The sequence below is a fragment of the Ascidiella aspersa genome, chromosome 4, assembly GCF_963924565.1.
Source record: "Ascidiella aspersa chromosome 4, kaAscAspe10.2, whole genome shotgun sequence".
Classification (NCBI taxonomy): domain Eukaryota; kingdom Metazoa; phylum Chordata; class Ascidiacea; order Phlebobranchia; family Ascidiidae; genus Ascidiella; species Ascidiella aspersa.
The window spans coordinates 5,412,484-5,438,850 of record NC_139450.1 but is presented as its reverse complement, the minus strand read 5'-3'; the positions used below and the strand labels follow the sequence as shown (position 1 = coordinate 5,438,850).

Below are 26,367 nucleotides of genomic sequence, written 5' to 3'. Positions count from 1 at the left end.
TGTTGCTTTATAAATAGAATTTGTCTTGTGTTATTCTCAATAAGCACACCATCCTTTCTCCGAAATTGTCCATCCAAAAATCCTCCTTTAACTGCTTTTTCCCTTTTAGACTAGAGTATGTACGATCGGAGGTTTTTGTCCGTTGTTTTTATAGATTTGCGTAGAGTAGCGTTTCAGGAGTGACTATAGAACTGGACGACAACTTGCCTTCATAACTATAGTTTGTGTTCTCCTTTAACAATGCAAACATTGAAAAAACCTATTGTAGTGTAAAGTGATGAGCAAATCCGTGATTTTAATTTTTTATGGCTATATTTTTTTCAGACGATTTTCCTAAACTTGTAAAATGCACGAGTTTGCTAATATAACATAACATCGTTTAACATTGACTTTTTCTACATAGGGGAGGGGGTATTTACTACGTATTTCCTAGTGATGAAATTTTTTGGATTGGTTATGACTTCTAAGCGAACCTTTGTAATCCTCAAATGTTTTCGCACGCACGTCTTTCCAGCATTTGTGCGCATTTATTTAAAGGATAATCACTTTTTTTTGTAACCTACCTAGTTGTTTACCTACATTATTTGCTTTTAGGTTGCATACATTTGTCGTAATTACATTTTGTATTGATTTTTAATTTTCCACCGGTCCGCAAAATTTGTTTCGAAATTTTACCGATCCGTAAGCTAAGGAAGTTGAGAACCACTGGGCCTACCTAGTTTATTACATACAGCTTGGAATGAACACTGAACACGTTAGCCTGAGCATTTTCATTTTGTCGGTATTGGCTCACATCGTATCGAAACGAAATTGTGAAGATTTCATTTCGTCGTTTCAACCATCGCGCGAATGTCGATATCAATCGAATTTTTATCAATTTTATTTCGATTATTTTGTGCACATTTATTTCAAAGAAATAAACACCTGTATTTGTGTTGCTTACACTTTAGGGCGAACACGGGGAGCAGGGCACGCGAGGCCGAGACGGCACCCCCGGAACTCACGGCCAGCGCGGAAATCCGGGTCCGCAGGGTTTCGACGGGCCGAAGGGATATCGCGGCAACAACGGCCAACATGGCCTGCAGGGGGAACCGGGAAAAGCGGGCCGCGTCCGACCGCCGGGCCACATTATCGTGCGACACAGTCAGGCCGTGGACGTTCCGGAATGCCCGGTCGGCACCACGAAGCTCTGGGACGGATTCAGCTTGCTCTATATGGAAGGAAGCGAAAAGGCGCACGGCCAGGACCTCGGTATGTTCGACTTGAAGTTTAGCAATATTCGTTCTTGTTTCGGTTTGGCTTGGGTTGGCTTCTGCTGTTCGTCACCTGAAACCTATAACGCTACATCCAAGATTTTCAAAACCTAATTCCAGTATTGTAAACAAGTCTTTTTAAATTGACTAAAGTCCCATACAAGTTATTAGTTAAATAACTTAAGTCCAAGTCAAGTCATTTGTAAAATAACTTAAGTCCAAGTCAAGTCTTTTACAAAAAAACACAAGTCTAGTCCCAGTCAAGTCATAATTATGGCAAGTCAATTTCAAGTCAAGTCCTTGTCATAAAAGGTCAACCTTAAACTACCAAATTTGGTAAACGAGCTCGATTACGAGTAGTAAAACAACCTGAAAGTAACAAAAAACGCAGCATATAGCAAGCAAATTGTTTTATGTAGAAAAATTAAGATATATAACCGAGTTTTATAAAAACAAATTCTTACTGAAAACACCTCGTTTTAACCCAAGTCATTTGTCCGAAAGACTTAAATCATTTCAAGTCATTTTCCCTTAATTACTTAAGTGAGGTCAAGTCATTTGAAAAAAGTGAATTAAGTGCACCTAAATCAAGTCATTGACTTAAGTCATTACAAAACTGCCTAATTCTAAATCTCCCAGGAGGGTCCTGCTTTCACCAATCATAAATCAAGTGTAAATCACGTTAAAATAGAAATCGATTGCGTGGCATTTCCATCAGCAACTGTATTAGGCTGATTAAACGATTTTCATTTCTGAAAAATCAAACTTCCAATCAAGTGAAAAGGCATCCAAAAACCTGACAGCCGAGCAATCACGTACCTTAATGTTGCACTGAATATGTGATAATAGAAATCACCTTGACCCTTGCAAGATGAATGTTGACCTTAATTCCTGATCAGTAACAGCAAAATAATCTAGCAAAACTAGCAAATTAAGGTCAGACACAATCTTAACTTTTAAGATCTGTTTATTGTGTCTGACCTGAATTTGCTCGCTTTGCTAGAGTATTTTGCCCTCCCTAATGTATGATGAGTCGTTCAACCTGAAAATTCAGACGAAATAAAGTGTTTTGCGCTTCACAGGTCAATCTGGCTCGTGTATGCGTCGCTTTAACTCCATGCCGTTCCTCTACTGCAACACTAACAACGTGTGCAAGTACGGAAGCAGAAACGACAAGTCGTATTGGCTCTCGACAACGGCCCCTATCCCAATGATGCCAGTTGGCGTAGATATGGTATGTTTAAACCAGCGCCCACGCCAGATCGAATTAGGACGCAGCATAACAACAGCCAGCGTACTATAGAGTTTCGTGCGAAATATTATTTTTTGCAATATTTTCTTACGGTAAAAGGTTTACAGTTTTGTGCAAATTATGATTTGCGCTATATATCTTAGGGTACGGTATAAGGTTTAAGTTTTCCATGTTTAGCATTAAACTGTTTTGTCCCAAGACTTACTGAATAGCTATAGTAGTATTCGATTTTTCATACTTTTATTGTTTATTTCAACGTAGTCACTTTATAGCGCAGATAATGTCTTCATTAAAAAAAGGGAACAAAATCGGAAAGAGATTATAATATTAAAAACCAGGCGATTTTATTTTGTACAGACTATTTAAATTAGATCCATCTTTACGCCAATAAAAAAACATTAGAGCCAATAGTTCATATCCGTAGATGTTTATCTGCGGTAAAACCCAGACATTGCAAAATATCAGAATTGACACAACGCAGTCTTCGAACAACTGACACCTTTTTTAACGAACTATTCTTGTTTGTTGTGCGCCAGGTCCAAGAGCACATCAGCAGATGCGCCGTTTGTGAATCAATATCGATCGCTGTCGCCGTGCACAGCCAAGACATGGTGATCCCCCCATGCCCGCCTGGATGGTCTGGGATGTGGATCGGCTACAGTTTTGCAATGGTGAGAAAACCCTATAAAAATTGTATTTCTACGCTGGCCGGCAAGTCGCTACATTAGACCAGGGCTCGGCAACCTGCGGCTCGCGGGCCGGATCGGCCGATGAAAATCATACGACCCGCGACCTGTTTTAGAAGCTAGGCACAAGGCCATGCCTCCTATTTTTAACAATGTTAACCAAACGAAAATGCAAAACAATTCGCGCTCCCTGCGAATCGAGTTTGCCTTTAAGTATATTAGCGTTTTGAGAGAGGCTTTTTAAACCAAAGGCGACTTGCGCATGGAAGCTTTGTTTAAGTGGAAATTTTTCATAGCATGGAACTCTGTAAAATGAAAGATCCTTTAACTTAATCTATGATTTTTTTGTTAATGAATTTCCTATTTCATGATATACACCAACAATTGTATAAAGGAATAAAAACACAAATGTATTAAGTTGAAAAGTATGTTAAATTTCTAGTATCGTTATTCCCTTTGAAAAAGAATTTTTTTAGATACCCATAACTCTTTAGGGCAAAGATTAACAAATCATATACTGCACTCAATAAACGATAAAATGACTCAGGAGGAATGCCTTAATACTTTGCATTCAAACGAATCAACAACTGGAAGACCGATTACTTTTTATGTCAATCGGACAGAGAAAGCTTTCATAGCATTATCAATACTATCCATTTAAAAATATCAAAAAAATCTGAAATTGGTCACTACGAGATTTATCGTTAAGCAACTTGGTAGGTATAGAAGAGCCCGGCCATACAACGATTGTAGCCGTTGATGTTGCGATTTTTCTTTCAATTTAAACATGGTTGTAAACAAGGCATTTGAAAATAACTTGAATCCCAGTCAAGTCATTTGCGCAATGACTTAAGTCCAGGTCAATTCGCTTTCATTAAGTATTAAGTCAAGTCCCAGTCCAAGTCATTTCATTAGTGACGCAACTCAATTTCAAGTCCCAGCATTTGCATCAAAAATTGATAATAAACTTCTAAAAATGGTGAACACATTCAATTTCGTCCGATATTTTGCAAAGAAACCATAAAAAACGTAACACATACAAGTTAACATTTATCACATTTGTTAATTGACTTTAAATAACTATTTTTTATTAAAAGCATTTAATTAAAACACCTTAACATATGTCAAGTAATTCTTGTAAATCACTTGAATCTAAGTTAAGTTATTTCTCTTAAATGACTTAAGTCAAGTCAAGTGGTTTGAAAACAGTAGCTTAATTGCAGTAAAGTCATTATCATTGACTCTAGTCAATACAACAGTGCTTCATAACCTTGAACTTCATTCTTCTCCCTGTTAATCGGCAATTTATCCACAGCACACCGCCGCCGGTGCCGAGGGTAGCGGTCAGTCTCTGTCCAGCCCCGGTTCGTGCCTTCAAGACTTCCGCGCGACGCCCTTTATCGAATGCAACGGAGCCCGCGGCCACTGCTTCTACTACAACAACCAGTACAGCTTCTGGCTGTCCACCATCGACCTGGTCGAGCAGTTCGCCACGCCGTCCATGGAGACCCTGAAGGCGGGCAACCTGCGAAACCGCATCAGCAGATGCCAGGTGTGCCGGAAAGTCAACGTTTAATCACCCGCGCCCGGGCGCACACACACCGACACACCGACTGACAAAGAAATGAAACCAAACAAAAAAACAACTAGACAAACGGTGGGAAGCGAGCACGGGATGGCCGCTCCACGTCCGAAAATTTTTACAACAGGTGCTGCTCGATTTTGTAGAATCACGTTTGCAAATAGTTGACTTTAACAAAGTCATCCCTTTCCTGTCTGTATTTATCTTTATGTACTCGTGCCAACGGTTTACTTTTTCGTTATGCAGTACAAAGTAGGCCGCCCTACCCCTATAGTGCGTCGGCGTTTAGTCTTATCTCTTCGTTGTAAAGTTGCCTTACTAATAAACGAGCCAATCAGCATATTATGTTGCGATCTTACACCCGGGAGTATATAGTTGTGATCTGATTTTTTTTCGGTAAGCCCTTGTTTTTTTCCGGCGCTGTTTCTATGTTTCGTCGTGTGCTGGAACTTTACCTGTCGCCGTTCGCGAACGATCGCCTGCAAAAGAAGCATGGTTTGTCACGGGCGATCGTTCGCGCAAAAGCGCCGCCTTTCTCGCTCTCCTTTCAGCAACAGCATATGTGTTCAGTGTTTTTTTCGCGCATTGTGTCTTTTTTTGTATATTGTACGAGTTGTTTATTGCTTCTTTCTGTTGTTGTTTTCTGTTGACACGCCCGTTTATATCTATCCATCTGTCTGTCCGTATTTAATCGAAGCCGGGGCCACGGAGTTGTTGCCCGCTGTTAAATCCCCGATTTACTGGACGCTCGCCAAACTGCTGTAGTCACCCACGGTTACGTAATTATTAAACGCCTCATAATTAAAGACAAATAAACAATAATATTGGTATAAGTTGTGGTGGTTTCTTAGCAAACATATACCGCACTAGAATCAAGTTCGGCTGGATAGGGTCCAGTGTTTTAAGTTAGTGATTCTCAACACACTGCCAAGATTTAAAAAGGTTAGGTTATAAAGAGTCTCTTTATATGCGGCCTACTTGATAACTGTTTAGAGTTTTCTAGCTTGGGATTTTGGTTTGTTATCAAATAAAAATTGATTATTCAAAACAATTTTATGGTCGAAACAGGATGCAATGTTATATGAAAAATTAACACGAGTAGACCAGTCGAAAATGAGAGAGGCAAAGTGTCAGACGGTATGTATGCTGTTGTGTTTTTGCTATGATGCATTTTTATGTTTTTTCTTTAAAATCCTGACAGATCTTATGCATTTAGGCCAGTGTTTTTAACCTTTTCAGTGCTGCGAGTCAACAACTATATGCGTAAGTACAACAGCGAACCTTTTGCGAAACAATTCTTTCCACAGAACGTTCGAAATTGGCATTAATCAGTGCGAATTCAATTAATATTAGCCATAGCTTCACATTGCTTCTGAAACATTCTTAAATTTTGCGAAATCGAAATCTCATGGCCAATTTTATAGATATAGTCATGTGCAGTGTTTTTTTAAGGTGTTTTGGGAGACCGAAACGGTCCCCCAAATTTCTCCAGCGGTTTCCCATATTTTGGACTTGCAACTTTTTGGTATTTAAATGAAACACTTGCGGTCTCTTAAAACTACTTAGCGGTCACCCAAACCAAACCTTAAAAAACCCTGGTCATGCGAACCACTGCAGTAGGCAAACCAACCAAATCGGAAGGCGACCCAATTTTTGGTCGTAACTGATAGCTTGAGAAAACTGATTCAGACAGTCCGATTTTTTCTCTTATCTTTCACAAGTCTTCTGTGTTTAGTTTTCTTGAACCATGCATTTACATTACAAATCATGGAACGTATTGAATTCAGGTGCAAGCAGTATCATGTATTTGTAGCCATTTTTGCTTCAGGTAATTCTGCTCTAAATTCCCGATATAATGAAAGCGATTTAGTTCCGGTAGGACACCTTTCGATAAGTTGAAGCAAAAGACATGAGAAATTATTTTTCCCAACTTTATTTCCCCCCACCTCTAGACTAGACACCTCTAATCATACAGGCACCCTTTCAAGTTCCAATAAACCCTCCAATATTCATTTTGTTCCAACAAACCGTTATGTCTAGTGGGCATGTGTTTTACGATCTACCCACCACTGTTAGGCGCTGTTGGTTCAAAAATACATGCAAATATTTTCCAGGTTAGTTAGAAAGCTAACTATTACTTTTGATGTAAAGATTCTTGTCGATAAAAGTGAATAAAAATCTTGTGGGTAAAAGTGAACAAAAATACGTTCGAAACGGCTACAATATACTAAGAGCAACCAATTCTTTTAAATTTATCTCATTCAAAATGATCTGTCGCTCGATTTCAATATTTGTACGAACGCCGGCGGAAACAAGAGAAAAATATTTTGTTGATCAAATTCGTTATAATGAAGGATAAAACATATAGTAGGCAATAAAAACACTTTGTTCAAGGAACTCAAATTAAATGGTCTGCCATAAAAGATTTTCATAATTTTATATAAAATCTCTGTGTAAAATCGAAGTTTTATCTCGATTTTGAAAGTATCACTGTGGCAAAGGAAAAAAAGGACATATGGCCGATGGTGCAATTTAAGCCACTTTTACGATATTCGGGGACCAATTTTACGATCTCATATATCGTAAATAAAAATTTAGCGTGAGTTCTGATTATTTGTATCTTAGCGCTAATGTTCTGCCGCAGTAAGACTATCTGCCTGATTCTCAAAAATACCAAGAAACGTAATTTCCATTATTAATTATTGACAACAAAAACGAGCTTAAGCATTACAATAACTTATATACATTATCGACTAAACAATCAACAACTATATTTAAAGACTTTTACATAACATTTTCCCTTATCATAGAACATATCTTTGAAACGGCAGCAATACATAGCGACAATACGCTAGCGATCTATAACATTCTCGAACAAAAACTTATATCTACTTTCTATCCTAATTACTATCCTAATGATCCAACATTATCTACACAATAAAGAGTGATATCACATGCTATAGTCATACACAGATTCGCGAGGTAAATTGCGTGGTAACCGGCGCCTATGAAATGCACGAATGTTTAAAACCCACTGGGTTACTGAGTGTGTTAATTTAGTATTCCTTAAGTAATTACTAACGGCTAAAGATGTTGCAAGACCGCAACAGCCACCAATTAATAGATCTTAATTTAGACAGCAAAATGTCGAATCGCCATGTGCACGGATTGTTACGAAAGGCAAAGGAAACATAATTGTAACGCTAGCCGTTGCTTTGTACATATTAGCGTTATCGGGAGTAGATATTAGCGCTTATCTTTTTTTACCATGCATGACCTTTTTTACCAAGTCAGCCAACCGTCTCCTTGAATGGTCTAAGAATATTTGCGTTATGGTGCGAGTTTGGGTTTGGGTTGTTCAAGTATTATTATTATATTTATTCTTACATATTTATGTCTTTCTTGCAATTCCAACTTTTAAAACTCGTTTCGTGTGTTAAAATAAATTTGGTAAGATTTTAAAACTAGGTTTTCACTTGAATATTTGTACACAGCATCGAACGATAGCCTCAGGTTTATTAAGGTTACGTGTTTCACACGACCCTTTATGACGTAATTTTGTGACGTCATCTCTAAAAATTTCATGCTCTTCGTTAAAAAAAATTCAGCGTCCCCGTAAGAAAATCGTTCTATTTCCACCCCTGATTGTATGACAGATATAATTAATGTAATCGAAATAAACGAACTTTTCTTTTACGCCTTGTCTATATTAGAAGGCCGAACAATGGCGTAGTAGAGTTACACGGAAATTTCGACAGAATTAATCCGTCAAAGCGACGTATTGCTGTATATTGAATTTATATTCAACTGGGATTGATGTGAGCATTTCGCATTAACCGGGTTCGATTATGTCTGCTTTTCATGGAAATCATCCGCCACACAACGTTTGTACTGTCGCGCCAATCGGATATTAACAGTGATTGCTGTATGGCGAAAACGAATGTGCTGGGAATAGCATTTTTGCTTTATCTCAAAATAGCTATCAAAAACGTTTTATTGCCTAACGTTGATTACGAGTTGGCTAGTTGGGAAACACCTGAATATTCTGTGCCAGGTTAAATTATACGAAGAGCAATGACCACCAGTATTTTACAAGTATAGCGTTTTCTCAACCCCCAAGCAAGTCCTGATGAACTTTCAAATTAACTGCGTTTTCCTATAGGGCGTGGTCGCAATGGTTGGGAAGCTATTCTGATTTTGCCTTTCTCGTATCTCGTTGGGTAACGATCATGTCGCTTTCAGTTTAGCGCAAAGGCGAATGGACTTACAAACAGCTAAACACCTCTGGCTGGAGTGTAAAATTAATTAAATATAATGTTCGGTGGACGGTGAACGAAATTCCGCCGTAGCATGTGAGGTTTATTGTAAAATATTCACAGCATGTTGTGCGTTTTTTGGTTATCGTCAAAATGTGTTTCACAATTGCTGCGGCTTAAAGAAAGTATTTTAGCGGAGGTGTATATTCAGTGGACAAAACAGTGCATTTTTAGTGGACAAAACAGTGCCTATATCTAAACCTGCAGCCCAGTCAGCAGTTTAAAACTATATCTTACTTGCTCGCGAGGAACGTCTTAGTACAGAGTGGTGCAACCGTTTTTTTTTTTTTCGGACCAAAATCGAACATGAAATACTGACGCGGCGCACATTGGTTTATAACACCTTTCGTTACAATCCGTTTAATCAGGGGTATCCCATACTTTTCTGTCGATACCGATATACGGTATTTCGGAAGAACAATATCACGTTCCGAGCCAATACCAATGTCGCCAGCACCATGATTAAACAAACAACATAAATGAATTGAATAGTCCAAGAGTAATCATTTTAAGGTTTCAGGCAGGGACGCCAGAGCGATTTCAGGGCAAGGGGGGGCGACTTTTTTGGTAAGGGCAACATAGACCGCAGGTGAGCGTAGCGAGCCGAAATATTGAAAAAATTTTGGGGGCCACGCCCCTCTAGATTGTCTTGGTACCAAAAATGTTTTTTAAATGCCAACCATGTCATTTTACGATTTTTTTTGCCTTTTTCCGTAGCTCTTTTTTCATAAAAAGGGCACTTTTGCCCCCCCGCGCCTCCCTCTCCGGCGTCCCTGTTTTCAGGCGGTTACATCATATAGTTAAGAACTTCAGTTACCTTCATTTATTATTGTCAACAAGTTTATCTTTCAAAGCTAAAATTGTTGCTTTTAATCGCAAATCATCCCTACACTAATTCGCTATCGGATTGGCATCGATCTCACTAACTTAGATTCATTTTAAATTGTCAATAACCCAGTTAGAAACAACAACATACGATATAAAGGTTAAATATACTGCATAAAAAAGTCTGTAGTGGTGTATAATCACAAAAATAGGTGCCCTTGGCCAGACTGGTGCCCTATGTTGTTCACACATGAAATATGTAGCTTATTGAATAACAGTAAAAATGTCTATATTATTACCTAAAAAAAGCCTTTGGCCATTGAATTGAAAAGATAATGGGTTCCAGCTCGACGCGTGCAGAGCAAGACCGTGTCAATGTGGAAAACGGCCTTCCAGTCTATGGCGGGTCCAGCAACCAAAATGACCAGCCGCCCTCCTACCAAAGCGTGATCGACAAAATCAAAAACGCCCATAAGACATCAGAGAACAAGCAAGATTTCGCCAAAAACTGCTACGAAATTGCCAACGACAACAGTAAGGCGACTGGAAATTTATAACCAATTTCTACGTTTCATGCGCGTTTTTAGCTATTTATCGTTTGGTGTTTAATGTGTGATATGTTGTCAGTGCTGTACTTTACCCTATGCTGAAGCCGAGGACGGCAACCTACTGTAAATCATTCGGCCCAAAACCTGTTTAACAAACTGGGCACGAGGTCATGTCCAACATTTTTTTGCTGTTTTGACTAAAGGTAAATGCAAAATATGCGCTTTGTATATTTGAGTTTTAGAAGAACCTTTTCAGCTTAAAGGCATCGTGCGCATAAAAACTCTCTTAAGTGGAAATTGTTTGCAGCAATCTTTTAAAATAAAAGTTTTCCCAACTTAACTATCTTTTAACTATTTACGCAGCATTTTTCTAGCTTTGCGCGTTTCTTCCTTCTTAACTATAATTAAGCCTATTTTTAAATGACAAAAATCTTAGGCCCACCCCTAATTAGATGTATTAATATAAACAAATTCTTAAAATCCACACGGTTTTTAAAAATTGTTAGTGAAAGTTTAAAACGGTTCGCCGAGACTTTCTAAGGTTTAGTTTGGCGCGACACTAAAAGGTTGCGGATCCATTGAGATAACTATAATCTACAAGTTTAAACAGGTAGAAACACCTGCTTCTGTAAATTTGTTTTAAAAAGAGGCTATGTACCACAAAGGATATAATATATGCTTGTGACTAGCCTTAGGCAAAGAGGACGATTTAATTAGTTGAAACGATCGTTTTAACCCAAAAAATGACATATCTAAATTGTTCTAGGCTACGTTGACCTATTTTGGGACGACATGAGAGTTTTTGCTTTGTAACGTCAGGCCAAATAGTTTCAGCAAACTATAGTTAATTAACAACCGGTTCAGAGGTTAAATGCGCGTCAAGGAACCGACATGCATAATTTGCAACAAGGACAAACCCTAGATAGATTGTTTTAAACAACAGCCCAATTGCAGGACTCCCTGAACAAAACAACGCCGTTAAAATAATAAATTATTAATTCCAAAGGTCACTCCTTTCCTTCCTTTTATAATGTGTTGCTGGACAAGTGTGTGTCAATTGTTTACCTTGCAAGAATCTTTCTTTTTAACCACCTTCCTGTATGTTTACAGTCGATTGTACCATTGGAAATGCTTTGCTGCTGGCTTTACCAGTCGCCATGATTACAGTGGGTAAGTCGTTTACACAAAAAATCGTTTGCCACCAGATATCAGTCCCGATCCGATACCAAATTGTCTTGTGTTTTTCGATTGTGATTTGCCATCCAACGTAACTTTTTCCACTTTAAAAAACAAATTTTGCAGGAGTTATTGAATGTAAACTTTCGAAATAGCTTTTCATGGCAAACTATATTTTCGCCAAGCAACCTGAAAACTTTTCATCTGTACATTTGTAATTGACCAATATTGCTTCTTTGCAAACGTTCGTTTTCAGTCAAACATGAAAGATTGGCCTTGTGTAGTAGTAATGCGCATTACTGCGTCTAATCGTCTGTCCGTAAGCTGACTTGTATCTTCACGCCAAGCTATATAATTATATGAATGCTAGCCTCCACTAAAGTATAATGTTGTAACATCAGAAGGAATTGTCGCTAATGTTAGTGTAAATAAACAATGGCAATTGGCTGGATACCAAATTTATTATTTTTTGACAATTGGTTGAATAACAAATTTAGCATTTTTTGGAAGGTTTGCGTGCCATTTTATTAGGTTGCGAGTCACATTTGGCACGCGTGCCGCGTGTTGGACACCCCTGCTATATACACTACAATAGTAAATTACTCAACGTTAAACTGGGAAACAGCTTAATTAAAAGTTAATTGAAGGTAATACTTTGCACTTTATATGCACAGGGGCTATAAACATAGACAACTGTCCGATTGAGCGATTCGTCCCGATTTGGTTGGTGGTTGCTGGATCCACCTCGGCTGTACTCCAACTGGCCACAATATTTGACAACATTCGTGACAAATGCATGAAACCACAGGACAGCGACAAGAAGGGCAAAATGACGGCCTGTTTGAAATCCTACCCCGGATTGCTCGGCTGCTTCAGCTTTGCTTGGTTCATTGCAGGTTGTTAATTAAGTTAAGAAATCGTTCAACGTTTAATTGTTTAGTCGTTCAATAGGATTCAACAGTGTAGTAATTAGGCTACTTAAGTTCATGACTTGACTTAAGTAACTCTTTTCAAATAACTTGACTTGACTTATGTCTTTCGGGCGAATGACTTGACTTAACTTAAGTTCTTAGACAAATGAAATTAAGGGTTTTCATAAAGAATTTTTTGGTAAAATTATTTTTTTTTTTTTAATTTTTGCACATAAAACAATTTGCTGGCCCTCTATAACGTTTTTGGTATTTTTTTAACGAAAGTATTACTCATAATCGGGCGAGTTTACCCAACTTTAATAGCTTAGCTTCGTGTAATCTTTATGACAAGGACTTGCGTTAAAAATGACGTGATTGGCATTTACAAATTACTTAATTTGGACTTCAGTCATTTCACAACGACTTGTTTACAACACCAGGATTTAACCCTTCTGTATTAAAGCGCTGAACTGCTTTATTTTTTTGATACTTCATATACCCTCTATTTGTGGTTTGGGTTTAAAAAGTCAGTGTTGTAAACAAGTCATTTTGAAATGACTTAAGTCCCAGTCAAGTTATTTGTAAAACAACTTAAGTCCAAGTCAAGTCTTTTTGAATAAATAACAAGTCAAGTCGCAGTCCAAGTCATCGGTTGCGCAAGTCAAGTCCCAGTCAAGTCATAATTAGAGCAAGTTAACTTCAAGTCATGTCCTTGTCGTAAAAATAAAACGTTGAACTAATGGAATTTTTAATCTCGTACGATTATGAGCAATAACTGAACTAAAAAATGAGAAAAACGCAACTTACAGCAAACAAATTGTTTTATGTGCAAATATTTGGATAAATAGCTCAATTTTATTGAAAAAAGACTTACAGAAAGCACTTCAATTCAACCTAAGTAATTTGCCCAAAATACTCAAGTCAAGTCATTTGCCCGAAAGACTGAAGTCAAGTCAAGTCATTTCGCCCGAATGACTTAAGTCAAGTCAAGTCATTACAACACTGTAAAAAGTACAGTAGCTCACCAACATTTTGCATGAAATCACAGGACACCTTGTATATAGTCCAGTGTTACAAATTTATTTCGTAGGTAACGTTTGGGTGTACAGCATCTACGCTCCAGAAACAGACGACCCGCGTCTACCGATCTATTGCGACCACGCAACGTACTACTTTGCCTTCTGGGTGATCACCATCACCTACATACTGCTCGGTCTTGGCATGTGCGGTTGTACAGCTATGTGCTGTTTCCTATGCAAGGGAGTGGCCAGTGTGGACACAGAACCAAAGGAGGCAACGGGCAGAGAAAATTCAACGTCGTTGCCTTTGGATTAGCAAAGCTCAAAACTGTTGATTTATATCAAACCCTAAATTGTAGGTAGTTAATTTCACAACCACTGAAGACTGCTTAAAGAAGAAAAAAATTACAATCAGCGATTATATAAATAAGTAAAAAACACTGAATTGGCTAAATATTAATTTAAAAATGAAAAAGGCTAAACAGTAGTTTCCTTTTTAAGCGTTCAAAAAAGGAACTCGTATGATTGTCAAAATTGCTTAATTACTCGTTCAGGTTTAGTTTTACCCACCGGTTAACAACTGATTTTTACCTCGCTAGTTTTTGCAAACTGCCGACGGCCGTAAAGGACCAAAGTACAGTATGTTGACTAACTTCAGCTGCAACGAATTCCTTTATAAATTCTAAGTATGTTGTTCCTTAGCAGGCAAAGTGTTTTGTGTACGAGGGATTACATTTTCGTTTAAAATAAATAGAAATGGCTTTCAGGTATATTGTTAAATCTAAAAGTTTATACAATTTAATATGGATGGCAATTAGGCGTCAAATTAGTTGTGAATCTAATTATTGCTGAATTATTAGTTCTCAACCTTTGCCCGTTATACGAGGATACTCATAAAATGGTAGTTTATCAATCCAAAAACTCAATTGGCCAACAGAGCGTGTTTTTGGCCTTCAATAACTCGACAACCAGTAACTTGACGAACAGTTTTTGTTGATTTTGTGATTTAAACAGGATTTCAAAATTAAATCACACCGTATGTTATGTTACCTGGATGTCGATGGATATTACCTGATACAGGCATAGAAATCATTTTCCAAGCCAAAGAGATTTTATTGTAGCTTACTAACACATGCAAACGATTGTGCAGCTAAAATGGCGGCAAAACGGCCAACCATGGCGATACTGAAAAAGTAGTACCCCATTGTACAAAAAAGTCAAAAAAGACTCAATAACACTCGGTTATTTGGAAGAACTCTTTACAAATGTAGATCACCCTATTAGTGTTTTGTTTTGGATGTCAAAGCATTAGACTTTTAAAAACAAACAACAAAGCGAGAAAAACCTACCGAAACATGCTTTTGATGGTGTTTGTTTGACAAAAAGAGTGTTAAAACAAAACAAGAAATAAAAAATCGGAGTGGCAAAAAAGGTGCCAAAAATACAGCAGCAGTAGCAGTAGGCAAACGAATCTGCTAAAAAGGCAGTTAATGGTGCGACAGTGAACAAGAAAAAGTACAATTAATGAGAGTACGAAAAAGGTACAATTCTGAACTAGTCGTAGAATAACCCACGAAATAGATAACTGAATTTATTGGAAATATTAAAATAGTATAGAGTACATTACACCCGAAAATCATTACAGAGAACTACCACGGCCAAGACCTTTTGCAACATCCGGTGGTAAGAAAGTCCCACTGTAAAAAATACAATATTTGTTTGCATAAAAAAGTCGCACCTTGCGAGATAATAGGCTGCGAAAAAAAGGAAGCTTCGCCGCAAAAAAACAAAATAACGAGAACACAAAAAAGCGTATTCTCGTCTAGGAAGCTTCGCCGCAAAAAAACAAATAACGAGAATACAAAAAAGGCGTATTCTCGCATTTGCCTACACGCTGCCATGCTTGTTCTTATACAAGAACTGGGCAAAAAATATACCGCCCTGGCAAAAGTTGAATTGCTCGAAAAATCGCTGCGCAAAAAATATGAATGCAAGGTGAAAATGTACACGCGCAGAGCACTCATTATGACTGGGGGATGAAACGCATACCGTAAAAACATGGCGAAACACTCGGCGGTAAACCTGTAGCAAGATCATGTACAAAAAAAAAACACACGCGCCATTATGAGCGCCACTTAATTGATGGCAAACCGGCCTTTTTTTAGGCGGCGATGTCGCATATGAAATTGTTCATCGACAGTTGTATGGGCTCGGGAAGTGCCGCTAGGCTGGTGTTCCACACGTCATTCGCCGACAGCTGTCAATCAAATTTCAAGTTTTCGGTAGGCAGAAAAGTTAGGTACAAGGACAGAGTTTGACGCTAGCTTTTAATACAATTTTAAGGACGGAACCATCGACAAGATTTCGTAATTACCATAAATCGCTAAAATTGTGGAACCTACATTTTTTGCATAAAATTTAATTTGTGTGGAGAAATTCCCAACACACCTTTAGTCGACCAAATATGGTTGATTTATTTATGTACACTATTAACAGTTTACTGATATAAAAATCCGCCAGGTAATGGATATAGCGTTATTTGGATGAAGTAAAATTTCCAACCGTTGTGTAACGAAAAAAGAATAAAAAGTACCGGTTTAGTTTTAAACGGCTCCAGCCATGGAACTAAAGAAGATCAACATAAACGTCGGAATAAAACACCGTTCGGAATAAGAACAAAATAGGAATACTACCTATAATGGTCGTAATAACTTCGAAAAAATAGTAAGTCGCAAACCCGTCGAAATAAGCCTAAATGGTCAGAATCAGGCCTATACAACAATTGAAATAGTACATCACAAACCCGCTAATAATTTTAACACTAAGCCATTTTCTAACCCCTACTAGTATTTGCATGTTGAAAACAGATAAACATTAATACAGACGTCAGACATCCATTTTTAAAGCGATATTGTGCCATTGAGTTGATATTTTACCTTGATCTGTTTGCAAATTGTGTTGAGTCTGTTGCTGACTTCCTTCGATTCCTGTAGTGCTTCGCCATAAACAGCATCAGCAATGAGAGAGATCACAGCTGGCAAGTTGCAGTTGTTTTCCCCCAACAGAATCGGGTTGTTGCTAGCATGGAAAAATAAAAATCCTTAAGTTAACTATTATTTATTACAAGACATATGTTTAATATACGTAAAAATGTAACAAGAACATTACAAATCATAAGAGTCTCAGAAACGGCAAATGGCTAGTATAAATGGTGGCTATATAGAAATGCACTAAGCCAGGGGTCTTAAACACTCGAGCCCGTAGGCACATTTTGTGCGGCCCGCGATGCACCTTAACGAATTACTTAATTAACGCTAAAGTGCGTCATGTGTTAAGCTTTCTTGGGGCAATGGGAAATCTTCAGTGATGAATGGAGACGTAATATCAAGTGCATTTAAAGAAAGATACACACACATAAGTGTTTTACCACTGTGATATAGCCCTTCTGAAGTTGAAAACGCTTACGGCTTGCGTATCAATGAAGCAAGCAGGGCAAGCTAAAAACAACTAGCCTGCCGTGAGGTTCAAACTTACAACCTCCGGTTATACCGGGACCGTCGCTCTACTAACTGAGCTACACAGGCTCAGAAGGAACGAGTCGCTAAACAACCATGACGCCATTGCTGGATACATTCTGTTAGCAGAAGCAACTTCACAAGAAAGGCCGGAGGTGGTGACTTTAAAACTCACTGCAGGCTAGTTGTTTTTTTAACCTGTCCTGTTTGCATCATTGATCGACAGATTCGGTAAGTCTGCGTTGGCTTTCGGTGTACTAATTGATATGCAAGCCGCAATCGTAGGTTTAAAAACTATTGATAAAACACAAAAGAGCGCTCACCTCTCTATCATCTCACACACGTATCCGTACACATGGACCGCCTCCTCTTTGTCCTCAGTCACCGGGAGCCAGGAGAGCCAGAGCCGGAGCAGTTGGGCAACCTCCTCTTGCGATCCGACAAGATGCGGCTGGTTGCGGAGGATTTTCCCCAGGGCAGAAATGCAGTTCTCCAACGGTGCCATGTCGTCATGAGCCAGGTGGCCGCCCGGGGCGCCCCGGCCCCGTGGCCCCTCGATGACGCGCCTGAGACGCGGGATTGCGTCTATAAGGGGAGGGGTTAAAAAGCGGTTCGTTTTCGATTTCAAATAATTATTTTTTGGTTAAGACAGGAACGTCTAAAGAATATACTTTAAATTGTATTTATTGTTATGACCTGTGAGGGCGAGGAGATGTTTTTTTGCGCATTTAGTTTGCCATTTTCGGCGCCAAGTTGATTTTATTTGTTCGCGAAATGTTTGGTTTTGGAAATTTTTGCACTATAATTTAACTTATTTTGAGCGTCAGATTCCGTATATTTGAAAAAGCTCCAATCCATTCGAGTCAATCCATTCATTTGAATCGAGAGACTGATGATGCCTTATTTTGTGCCGAAATATATTCCTCTTTCAAATGACTGACATTGACTAAGACAGTAAAGTCTAAAGAATATTTTGATCCAATAGTGTAATTGAAATGACGATTTACCTTTAATAGCGTCAGCGTAGGCTTCACAAGCCTTCCCAGTCATAACGCCAACCCCGTAAGAAGCTGCTTGTCGGACCTCGCCAGATTCGTCCTCCAGATAAGCGAGCAACTGCCTGAAGAATAAATTCAAATGACATTAATACCGGCTTCAGAAAGTGTATGCTTTGTTGTTGGAACATACTGCACAAGAAATTGAGACAACTGCCCGCCAAGGAACAACCTTTCAAGCAAAAACCTGAATAAAATAATTCAAATAACTCTACCGGAATATTAGATTAGCACGGTGGAAAAAAAGCACGGTACGAACTGAGAAGTTATTTAACTAAAAAGCCCGCAATTTTTGTGGCAAACTTGCAAATGACGTTATGCAACTATACCTAAAACATACGTGAAATTATAAATGTTTTCATTTCCTTAAAAACAAAATTGACGAGTATGTGCATAACTAAAATAACACCACCGACTTCGAAAATTTACATTTGTGCTATTTTGGGGAAACATATTGCACAAGAAATCGAGAAGTTGAGGACTAACTTTTTAAACTCGAACGTTATTTGTCTTTCCGTATGTAATAAACAATTCACAAAGCGTTTGTTTACAAATTGAACTTTTTCCACCGATAATTTAAATAATTATTTTGCATATTAGGATAACAGTTACCCCAAAAACACATCCTTGTACTTGATAGACTCTGGACCGCCAAATTCGATGACGTCATCAAACACGCACAACGCCCACTGGCGGTCAGCCCAAGGTCGCTGTGGCTCCTAGAAATGAGTTGAGTGGTATAAAGTATAAACGATAAAGCTAGTCAGCATGGATGAAGATTTTTAAACTTTTGGCTTTCAGGTTTATGAAATAAAAAAGTAGGGTTACCACATTCTTTTATGAAATAAGTTTATATACATTCAAAAACTTTTTAGAGAAAATTTATACTAATTCAATAAATTCAAAATTAAATCACTTGACATATTTTTGTATGTGATTCGAAAAACGAGACAAATATAATCAATGTCAGCTGAATGATTTCAGTAAGCCTCCCCGAATGCATCTTGTGTACTATAATTATACAGGGGGCCGTTATCGACTCCAGAAGGGGTTGATCAAAGAATACACCTTGTGTATAACTGCATATGTACGTTTCAGTTTCTGAACATATTACAATCCTGATTAGACTGACTGATTCTGGTTAGCCTCTCCGAAGGCATCTTGTGTACTATAATTATACAGGGGGCCGTTATCGACTCCAGAAGGGGTTGATCAAAGAATACACCTTGTGTATAACTGCATATGTACGTTTCAGTTTCTGAACATATTACAATCCTGATTAGACTGACTGATTCTGGTTAGCCTCTCCGAAGGCATCTTGTGTGCTATACATGGGTGCCGTTAGAGCTGGGGAAGTACGACCCCAGAAGGGCTTGATTACAGAATACACATTGTGTATATGCATGTTTAAGTTACTGAAAATATATTTGCTCTAAACTCTATTGACAATAATTATGTTAAATTTGGAACATTTTTAGGGTTGTCACAAAAGGTCTTGAATCTTTTTAAAATCCTTTAACTTGTACTGATGGGTGCCGTTATCGTCGGCCAGTACGACTCCAGAAGGAAAGGCATCTAGTGTCAGTTTCCATGTTTTTGTATAATTGTATTTTTCGATAGCGCGACTTACGAGCAGCTTTGCGTAGTGAGGGAGCAGAGTGTCTAGAAATTCAAAGACTTTTTGTAACAACCCTGATTAATTAAACAAAATAATCATTATCAATACAGGTAATACAATGGATCAGGTTTGTAGTATTTCAGCAACTGAAACGCACAGACACAAAACGGATTTTCTGTGATCAAGCCCTTCTGGATCTGGAGCCCTTCGTACTATCCACTCAAGCACTTCGTACTATCCACTCAAGCCCTTCGTACTATCCACTCAAGCCCTTCGTACTGCCAACCATAACGGCACCCAATAGTACAATCCTGATGAGGCTGACTGATTTCGGTAAGCCTCTCCCGAAGGTATCTTGTGTCAGTTTATATTTTGGATGGCGCGACTTACGAGCAGTTTTGCGTAGTGAGGAAGCAGAGTGTCGAACAATGGGAAGAGTTCAGAGCCATGGCAACCGAAGAGGGCGTGGAGGATGTCTGCGATCTTTGAGAGGATAAAGAAGTCGTCCTGATCCTCATCCTGCAACGCTTCCTCCACCTCAAGCAAGAAAAGATGAAAAAAAAGACTGTAAATAGCAAGGAAAAGGGATGTAAAAATCGTGTGGGATTTGACTCGGCGCATACTTTCTCTTGCTTGGTGGAGTTTTAGTTACCGTGGGCGAGCACATCCTACTATAAAAAAAATTATGGTTGCAAACCATGTTGAGATAAAATATGTTTTTTCCTAAAGCGTGCATCAATTTTTTATAATAGTTGATCAATTTCTATGAACTCGGTTCTTTTTGGCCGATATTTTACCATAAAAATTTTATATAATTTTGCCTTAAAAATAAATAAGTTTCTTATTTTTTTCATTCGCGAATTTGTGATTGGTTATTATTACTGACTGATTTAACACACTGTTTAGTTTACAGTGTTCAGCATCCTACGAAGTTAATACACAAAAAAACTTGTATCGAGGCATCGATTGGCAAAAACATAAAAAATCCGTTATCGGTATAGGAGCAAAAAAAAGTAATATCGGTCGATCCAATTAGTTCCTCTGTAGTACAACACCACATAGCTGTTTTTTTGCATTTTACTTTAAATTAATTCAAATTATTATCAAACTATAGGTGTATAGAACAAATCGGTGTCGGTATTGGATGTCGGTTGGCAAAAACATAAAAAAATCGGTTGTCGATGAAAACAAGTAACATCGGTCGATCTCAATTCGTAATCCTGTCGCACAACACCACGCAAATAGTTTTTTTTGCATTTTACATCAAATTAATTTAAATTATTACCAAACTCGAGGATTCGGACTCGGGGTATTTTTAACCGACTCCACACCCCTGATTACAACACTACACAACTATACACTAAAGGCACCTGCTCATCATAATCCTCGTCGTGACGCTTCTCTAGTCTCTCCTGGGCCCGTTGGAAGTGTTGATCGAGCATTGTGCGTAAGATGGCAGTCAGCTCCTGGTATTGCTCCATGCTGAAGCACCCGCGACCACGAAGCTCAATGCTCTGCGCAAAATGCGTTAGATTTAAGCCCACCACTGCACAACTCAAAATGGTAAATAAGGATCGCGCCAAGAAAACTTCTTTCACGGAACGCACACCAACAAGGCATTTTTTGTTTTCCTTATTTTAACTTCGGCGATATATCCTAATCGTTTTATTGCATTTTATACACAATGCGATAAAGACGATTAAGATATATCGCCGAAGTTAAAAAAACAAAAAAATGCCTTAATTATCCGCTCGCCCAGCGTTTTTCATTTTTTTATTATTTTTTTTTATTATCATACAAATATGAGCCTAAATTCAGATGGGGCTTGCAGTGGCTTAATTGTTCATCGAACATGTGTACTTTGCTACCTCCGAATTGTTAAAACACTACATTAATCACAATTTTTTTATGGTATTTAAAAAAAAATGTTTTGTCGAAAAAATATTTTGTTTTCGCCCACAGTTGCAATTATATTGCCGTGAAGAAGATTGCCCTTAAATTCATCGAAAATTGGCATTTTAATAAAAAAAAAAATTTTATCGTAAAAAACTTTACAATTGTGACAACAACAGTATATTCATATTAATAAATTTAAGAATTAATAAAACCTGTTACAAAAAAAAAAAAAAAAATACAAACATGATCCACCGTATAAAACACACCGTCCGCCATATTAAGAACTTGACCATCCAAAAAAACAACAAGCAACTCACCCTCGCCATCGATTCCATGACCACAGACAGCACGTCCTTGTCCGGTTCGTCCTTGACCGCCACCAGCATCTGGGGAGCGATGAAGCCCCAGATCTGACCCACGTACTCGTTGCCCCTCAGTTGGGCGCACTCAAGGAGAAGGGGGATTGACTCGGCAGCTGACGACCTCACGCGTGCGGTGGCCAAATTAAGAGTTAAGGAATGTACGGTTTGAAGTGTTGTAATGACTTGACTGCACCTAACTCACAAGTCAAGTCACTGTTTTCAGATGACTTATTTTGGGACGACATGAGAGTTTTTGCTTTGTAACGTCAGTATTGCTTTGTAACGTCAGTATTGCTTTGTAACGTCAAGCTTCAGAGGTTAAATGCGCGTCAAGGCACCGACATGCATAATTTGCAACGATGACAACCCCTAGATAGATTGTTTTAAACAACAGCCCAATTGCAGGACTCCCTGAACAAAACAACGCCGTTAAAATAATAAATTATTAATTCCAAAGGTCACTCCTTTCCTTCGTTGTATAATGTGTTGCTGGACAAGTGTGTGTCAATTGTTTACCTTGCAAGAATCCTTCTTTTTAACCATCTTCCTGTATGTTTACAGTCGATTGTACCATTGGAAATGCTTTGCTGTTGGCTTTACCAGTCGCCATGATTACAGTGGGTAAGTCGTTTACACAAAAAATCGTTTGCCACCAGATATCGGTCCCGATCCGATACCAAATTGTCTTGTGTTTTTCGATTGTGATTTGCCATCCAACGTAACTTTTTCCACTTTAAAAAACAAATTTTGCAGGAGTTATTGAATATAAACTTTCGAAATAGCTTTTTATGGCAAACTATATTTTCGCCAAGCAACCTGAAAACTTTACATTTGTACATTTGTAATTGACCATTATTGCTTCTTTGCAAACGTTCGTTTTCAGCCAAACATGAAAGATTAGCCTTGTGTAGCAGTAATGCGCATTACTGCGTCTAATCGTCTGTCCGTAAGCTGACTTGTATCTTCACGCCAAGCTATATAATTATATGAATGCTCGCCTCCACTAAAGTATAATGTTGTAATATCAGAAGTAATTGTCGCTAATGCTAGTGTAAATAAACAATGGCAATTGGCTGGATACCAAATTTATTGTTTTATGACAATTGGTTGAATAACAAATTTAGCATTTTTTGGAAGGCTTGCGTGCCATTTTATTAGGTTGCGAGTCACATTTGGCACGCGTGCCGCGTGTTGGACACCCCTGCTATATACACTACAATAGTAAATTACTCAACGTTAAACTGGGAAACAGCTTAATTAAAAGTTAATTGAAGGTGATACTTTGCACTTTATATGCACAGGGGCTATAAACATAGACAACTGTCCGATTGAGAGATTCGTGCCGATTTGGTTGGTGGTTGCTGGATCCACCTCGGCTGTACTCCAACTGGCCACAATATTTGACAACATTCGTGACAAATGCATGAAACCACAGGACAGCGACAAGAAGGGCAAAATGACGGCCTGTTTGAAATCCTACCCCGGATTGCTCGGCTGCTTCAGCTTTGCTTGGTTCATTGCAGGTTGTTAATTAAGTTAAGAAATATTTCAACGTTTAATTGTTTAGTCGTTCAATAGGATTCAACAGTGTAGTAATTAGGCTACTTAAGTTCATGACTTGACTTAAGTAACTCTTTTCAAATAACTTGACTTGACTTATGTCTTTCGGGAGAATGACTTAACTTAACTGAAGTTCTTAAACAAATGAAATTAGGGGTTTTCATAAAGCATTTTTTGGTAAAATTGTTTATTTTTTTAAATTTTTGCACATAAAACAATTTGCTGGCCCTCTATAACGTTTTTGGTATTTTTTTAATGAAAGTATTGCTCTTAATCGGACGAGTTTACCCAACTTTAATAGCTTAGCTTCGTGTAATCTTTATGACAAGGACTTGCGTTAAAAATGACTTGATTGGCATTTACAAATTACTTAATTTGGACTTCAGTAATTTCACAACGACTTGTTTACAACACCAGGATTTAACCCTTCTGTATTAAATCGCTGCACTGCTTTATTTTTTTGATACTTCATATACCCTCTATTTGTGGTTTGGGTTTAAAAAGTCAGTGTTGTAAACAAGTCATTTTGAAATGACTTAAGTCCCAGTCAAGTTATTTGTAAAACAACTTAAGTCCAAGTCAAGTCTTTTTGAATAAATAACAAGTCAAGTCGCAGTCCAAGTCATCGGTTGCGCAAGTCAAGTCCCAGTCAAGTCATAATTAGAGCAAGTCAACTTCAAGTCATGTCCTTGTCGTAAAAATAAAACGTTGAACTAATGGAATTTTTAATCTCGTACGATTATGAGCAATAACTGAACTAAAAAATGAGAAAAACGCAACTTATAGCAAACAAATTGTTTTATGTGCAAACATTTGGATAAATAGCTCAATTTTATTAAAAAAAGACTTACAGAAAGCACTTCAATTCAACCTAAGTAATTTGCCCAAAAGACTTAAGTCAAGTCAAGTCATTTGCCCGAATGACTTAAGTCAAGTCAAGTCATTTGCCCAAATGACTTAAGTTAAGTCAAGTCATTTTGCCCAAATGACTTAAGTTAAGTCAAGTCATTTGAAAACAGTGACTAAAGTCAAGTCATTAAAACTCACCAACATTTTGCATGAAATCACAGGACACCTTGTATATCGTTCAGTGTTACAAATTTATTTCGTAGGTAACGTTTGGGTGTACAGCATCTACGCTCCAGAAACAGACGACCCGCGTCTACCGATCTATTGCGACCACGCAACGTACTACTTTGCCTTCTGGGTGATCACCATCACCTACATACTGCTCGGTCTTGGCATGTGCGGTTGTACAGCGATGTGCTGTTTCCTGTGCAAGGGAGTGGCCAGTGTGGACACAGAACCAAAGGAGGCAACGGGCAGAGAAAATTCAACGTCGTTGCCTTTGGATTAGCAAAGCTCAAAACTGTTGATTTATATCAAACCCTAAATTGTAGGTAGTTAATTTCACAACCACTGAAGACTGCTTAAAGAAGAAAAAAATTACAATCAGCGATTATATAAATAAGTAAAAAACACTGAATTGGCGAAATATCAATTTAAAAATTAAAAAGGCTAAACACTAGTTTTCTTTTTAAGCGTTCAAAAAAGGAACTCGTATGATTGTCAAAATTGCTTAATTACTCGTTCAGGGTTAGTTTTACCCACCGGTTAACAACTGGTTTTTACCTCGCTAGTTTTTGCAAACTGCCGACGGCCGTAAAGGACCAAAGTACAGTATGTTGACTAACTTCAGCTGCAACGAATTCCGTTATAAATTCTAAGTATGTTGTTCCTTAGCAGGCAAAGTGTTTTGTGTACGAGGGATTACATTTTCGTTTAAAATAAATATAAATGGCTTTCAGGTATATTGTTGCATCTAAAAGTTTATACAATTTAATATGGATGGCAATTAGGCGTCAAATTAGTTGTGAATCTAATTATTGCTGAATTATTAGTTCTCAACCTTTGCCCGTTATACGAGGATACTCATAAAATGGTAGTTTATCAATCCAAAAACTCAATTGGCCAACAGAGCGTGTTTTTGGCCTTCAATAACTCGACAACCAGTAACTTGACGAACAGTTTTTGTTGATTTTGTGATTTAAACAGGATTTCAAAATTAAATCACACCGTATGTTATGTTACCTGGATGTCGATGGATATTACCTGATACAGGCATAGAAATCATTTTCCAAGCCAAAGAGATTTTATTGTAGCTTACTAACACATGTAAACGATTGTGCAGCTAAAATGGCGGCAAAACGGCCAACCATGGCGATACTGAAAAAGTAGTACCCCATTGTACAAAAAAGTCAAAAAAGACTCAATAACACTCGGTTATTTGGAAGAACTCTTTACAAATGTAGATCACCCTATTAGTGTTTTGTTTTGGATGTCAAAGCATTAGACTTTTAAAAACAAACAACAAGGCGAGAAAAACCTACCGAAACATGCTTTTGATGGTGTTTGTTTGACAAAAAGAGTGTTAAAACAAAACAAGAAATAAAAAATCGGAGTGGCAAAAAAGGTGCCAAAAATATAGCAGCAGTAGCAGTAGGCAAACGAATCTGCTAAAAAGGCAGTTAATGGTGCGACAGTGAACAAGAAAAAGTACAATTAGAGAGAGTACGAAAAAGGTACAATTCTGAACTAGCCGTAGAATAACCCACGAAATAGAAAACTGAATTTATTGGAAATATTAAAATAGTATAGAGTACATTACACCCGAAAATCATTACAGAGAACTACCACGGCCAAGACCTTTTGCAACATCCGGTGGTAAGAAAGTCCCACTGTAAAAAATACAATATTTGTTTGCATAAAAAAGTCGCACCTTGCGAGATAATA

General features: G+C 38.0%; 3 protein-coding genes across 4 annotated transcripts in view; 2 read left to right on the top strand and 1 right to left on the bottom strand.

Moving 5' to 3' along the window:
• The window catches only part of LOC146146813 (uncharacterized), a 36,729-nt gene extending 31,138 nt beyond the window's left edge, over window positions 1-5,591 (top strand). Inside the window, exons 31-34 of the mRNA XM_083387071.1 lie at window positions 951-1,251; window positions 2,336-2,478; window positions 3,042-3,176; window positions 4,507-5,591. Coding sequence (XP_083243197.1) covers window positions 951-1,251; window positions 2,336-2,478; window positions 3,042-3,176; window positions 4,507-4,767 — 840 coding nt within the window. The 3' untranslated portion in view covers window positions 4,768-5,591. The remainder of the gene's footprint in view (window positions 1-950; window positions 1,252-2,335; window positions 2,479-3,041; window positions 3,177-4,506) is intronic.
• A 4,654-nt stretch (window positions 5,592-10,245) lies between these two features.
• On the top strand, window positions 10,246-25,104 carry LOC146146811 (transmembrane protein 272-like). Of its 2 annotated transcripts, none has more exons than XM_083387715.1 (4): window positions 10,246-10,448; window positions 22,576-22,635; window positions 23,316-23,537; window positions 24,687-25,104. In XM_083387715.1, the coding sequence occupies exons 1-4, from the start codon at window positions 10,250-10,252 to the stop codon at window positions 24,929-24,931; spliced, it is 726 nt and encodes a 241-aa protein (XP_083243841.1). In that variant the 5' UTR covers window positions 10,246-10,249; the 3' UTR covers window positions 24,932-25,104. The 2 variants fall into 2 exon arrangements, with proteins under 2 accessions (XP_083243841.1, XP_083243840.1); XM_083387714.1 differs by lacking the exons at window positions 22,576-22,635; window positions 23,316-23,537; window positions 24,687-25,104 and adding exons at window positions 11,573-11,632; window positions 12,313-12,534; window positions 13,640-14,012.
• On the bottom strand, window positions 14,707-22,557 carry LOC146146812 (importin-5-like). The gene is made up of 10 exons (XM_083386740.1): window positions 22,531-22,557; window positions 22,418-22,425; window positions 21,970-22,135; window positions 21,127-21,270; window positions 20,147-20,293; window positions 18,751-18,857; window positions 18,091-18,203; window positions 17,407-17,668; window positions 16,505-16,646; window positions 14,707-15,825 (listed from the first exon to the last, which is right to left on the bottom strand). Exons 1-10 carry the CDS (start codon window positions 22,555-22,557, stop codon window positions 15,730-15,732), a joined length of 1,212 nt encoding a protein of 403 aa, XP_083242866.1. The 3' UTR covers window positions 14,707-15,729.
• Window positions 25,105-26,367: the final 1,263 nt, after the last annotated feature.

What these genes read in the sequence shown, in the direction of transcription:
- LOC146146811 (XM_083387715.1), top strand. Translation starts at nt 10,250, where the DNA reads ATGGGTTCCAGCTCGACGCGTGCAGAGCAAGACCGTGTCAATGTGGAA. An exon ending in CGAAATTGCCAACGACAACA is followed by an intron (nt 10,449 to 22,575) that starts GTAAGGCGACTG and finishes GTATGTTTACAG; the next exon opens with TCGATTGTACCATTGGAAAT. An exon ending in AGTCGCCATGATTACAGTGG is followed by an intron (nt 22,636 to 23,315) that starts GTAAGTCGTTTA and finishes TTATATGCACAG; the next exon opens with GGGCTATAAACATAGACAAC.
- LOC146146812 (XM_083386740.1), bottom strand. Translation starts at nt 22,557, where the DNA reads ATGGTTAAAAAGAAGGATTCTTGCAAG. An exon ending in TCATGGAATCGATGGCGAGG is followed by an intron (nt 21,271 to 21,969) that starts GTGAGTTGCTTG and finishes CATTTTGCGCAG; the next exon opens with AGCATTGAGCTTCGTGGTCG. An exon ending in CTACGCTGACGCTATTAAAG is followed by an intron (nt 17,669 to 18,090) that starts GTAAATCGTCAT and finishes CTCCCCTTATAG; the next exon opens with ACGCAATCCCGCGTCTCAGG.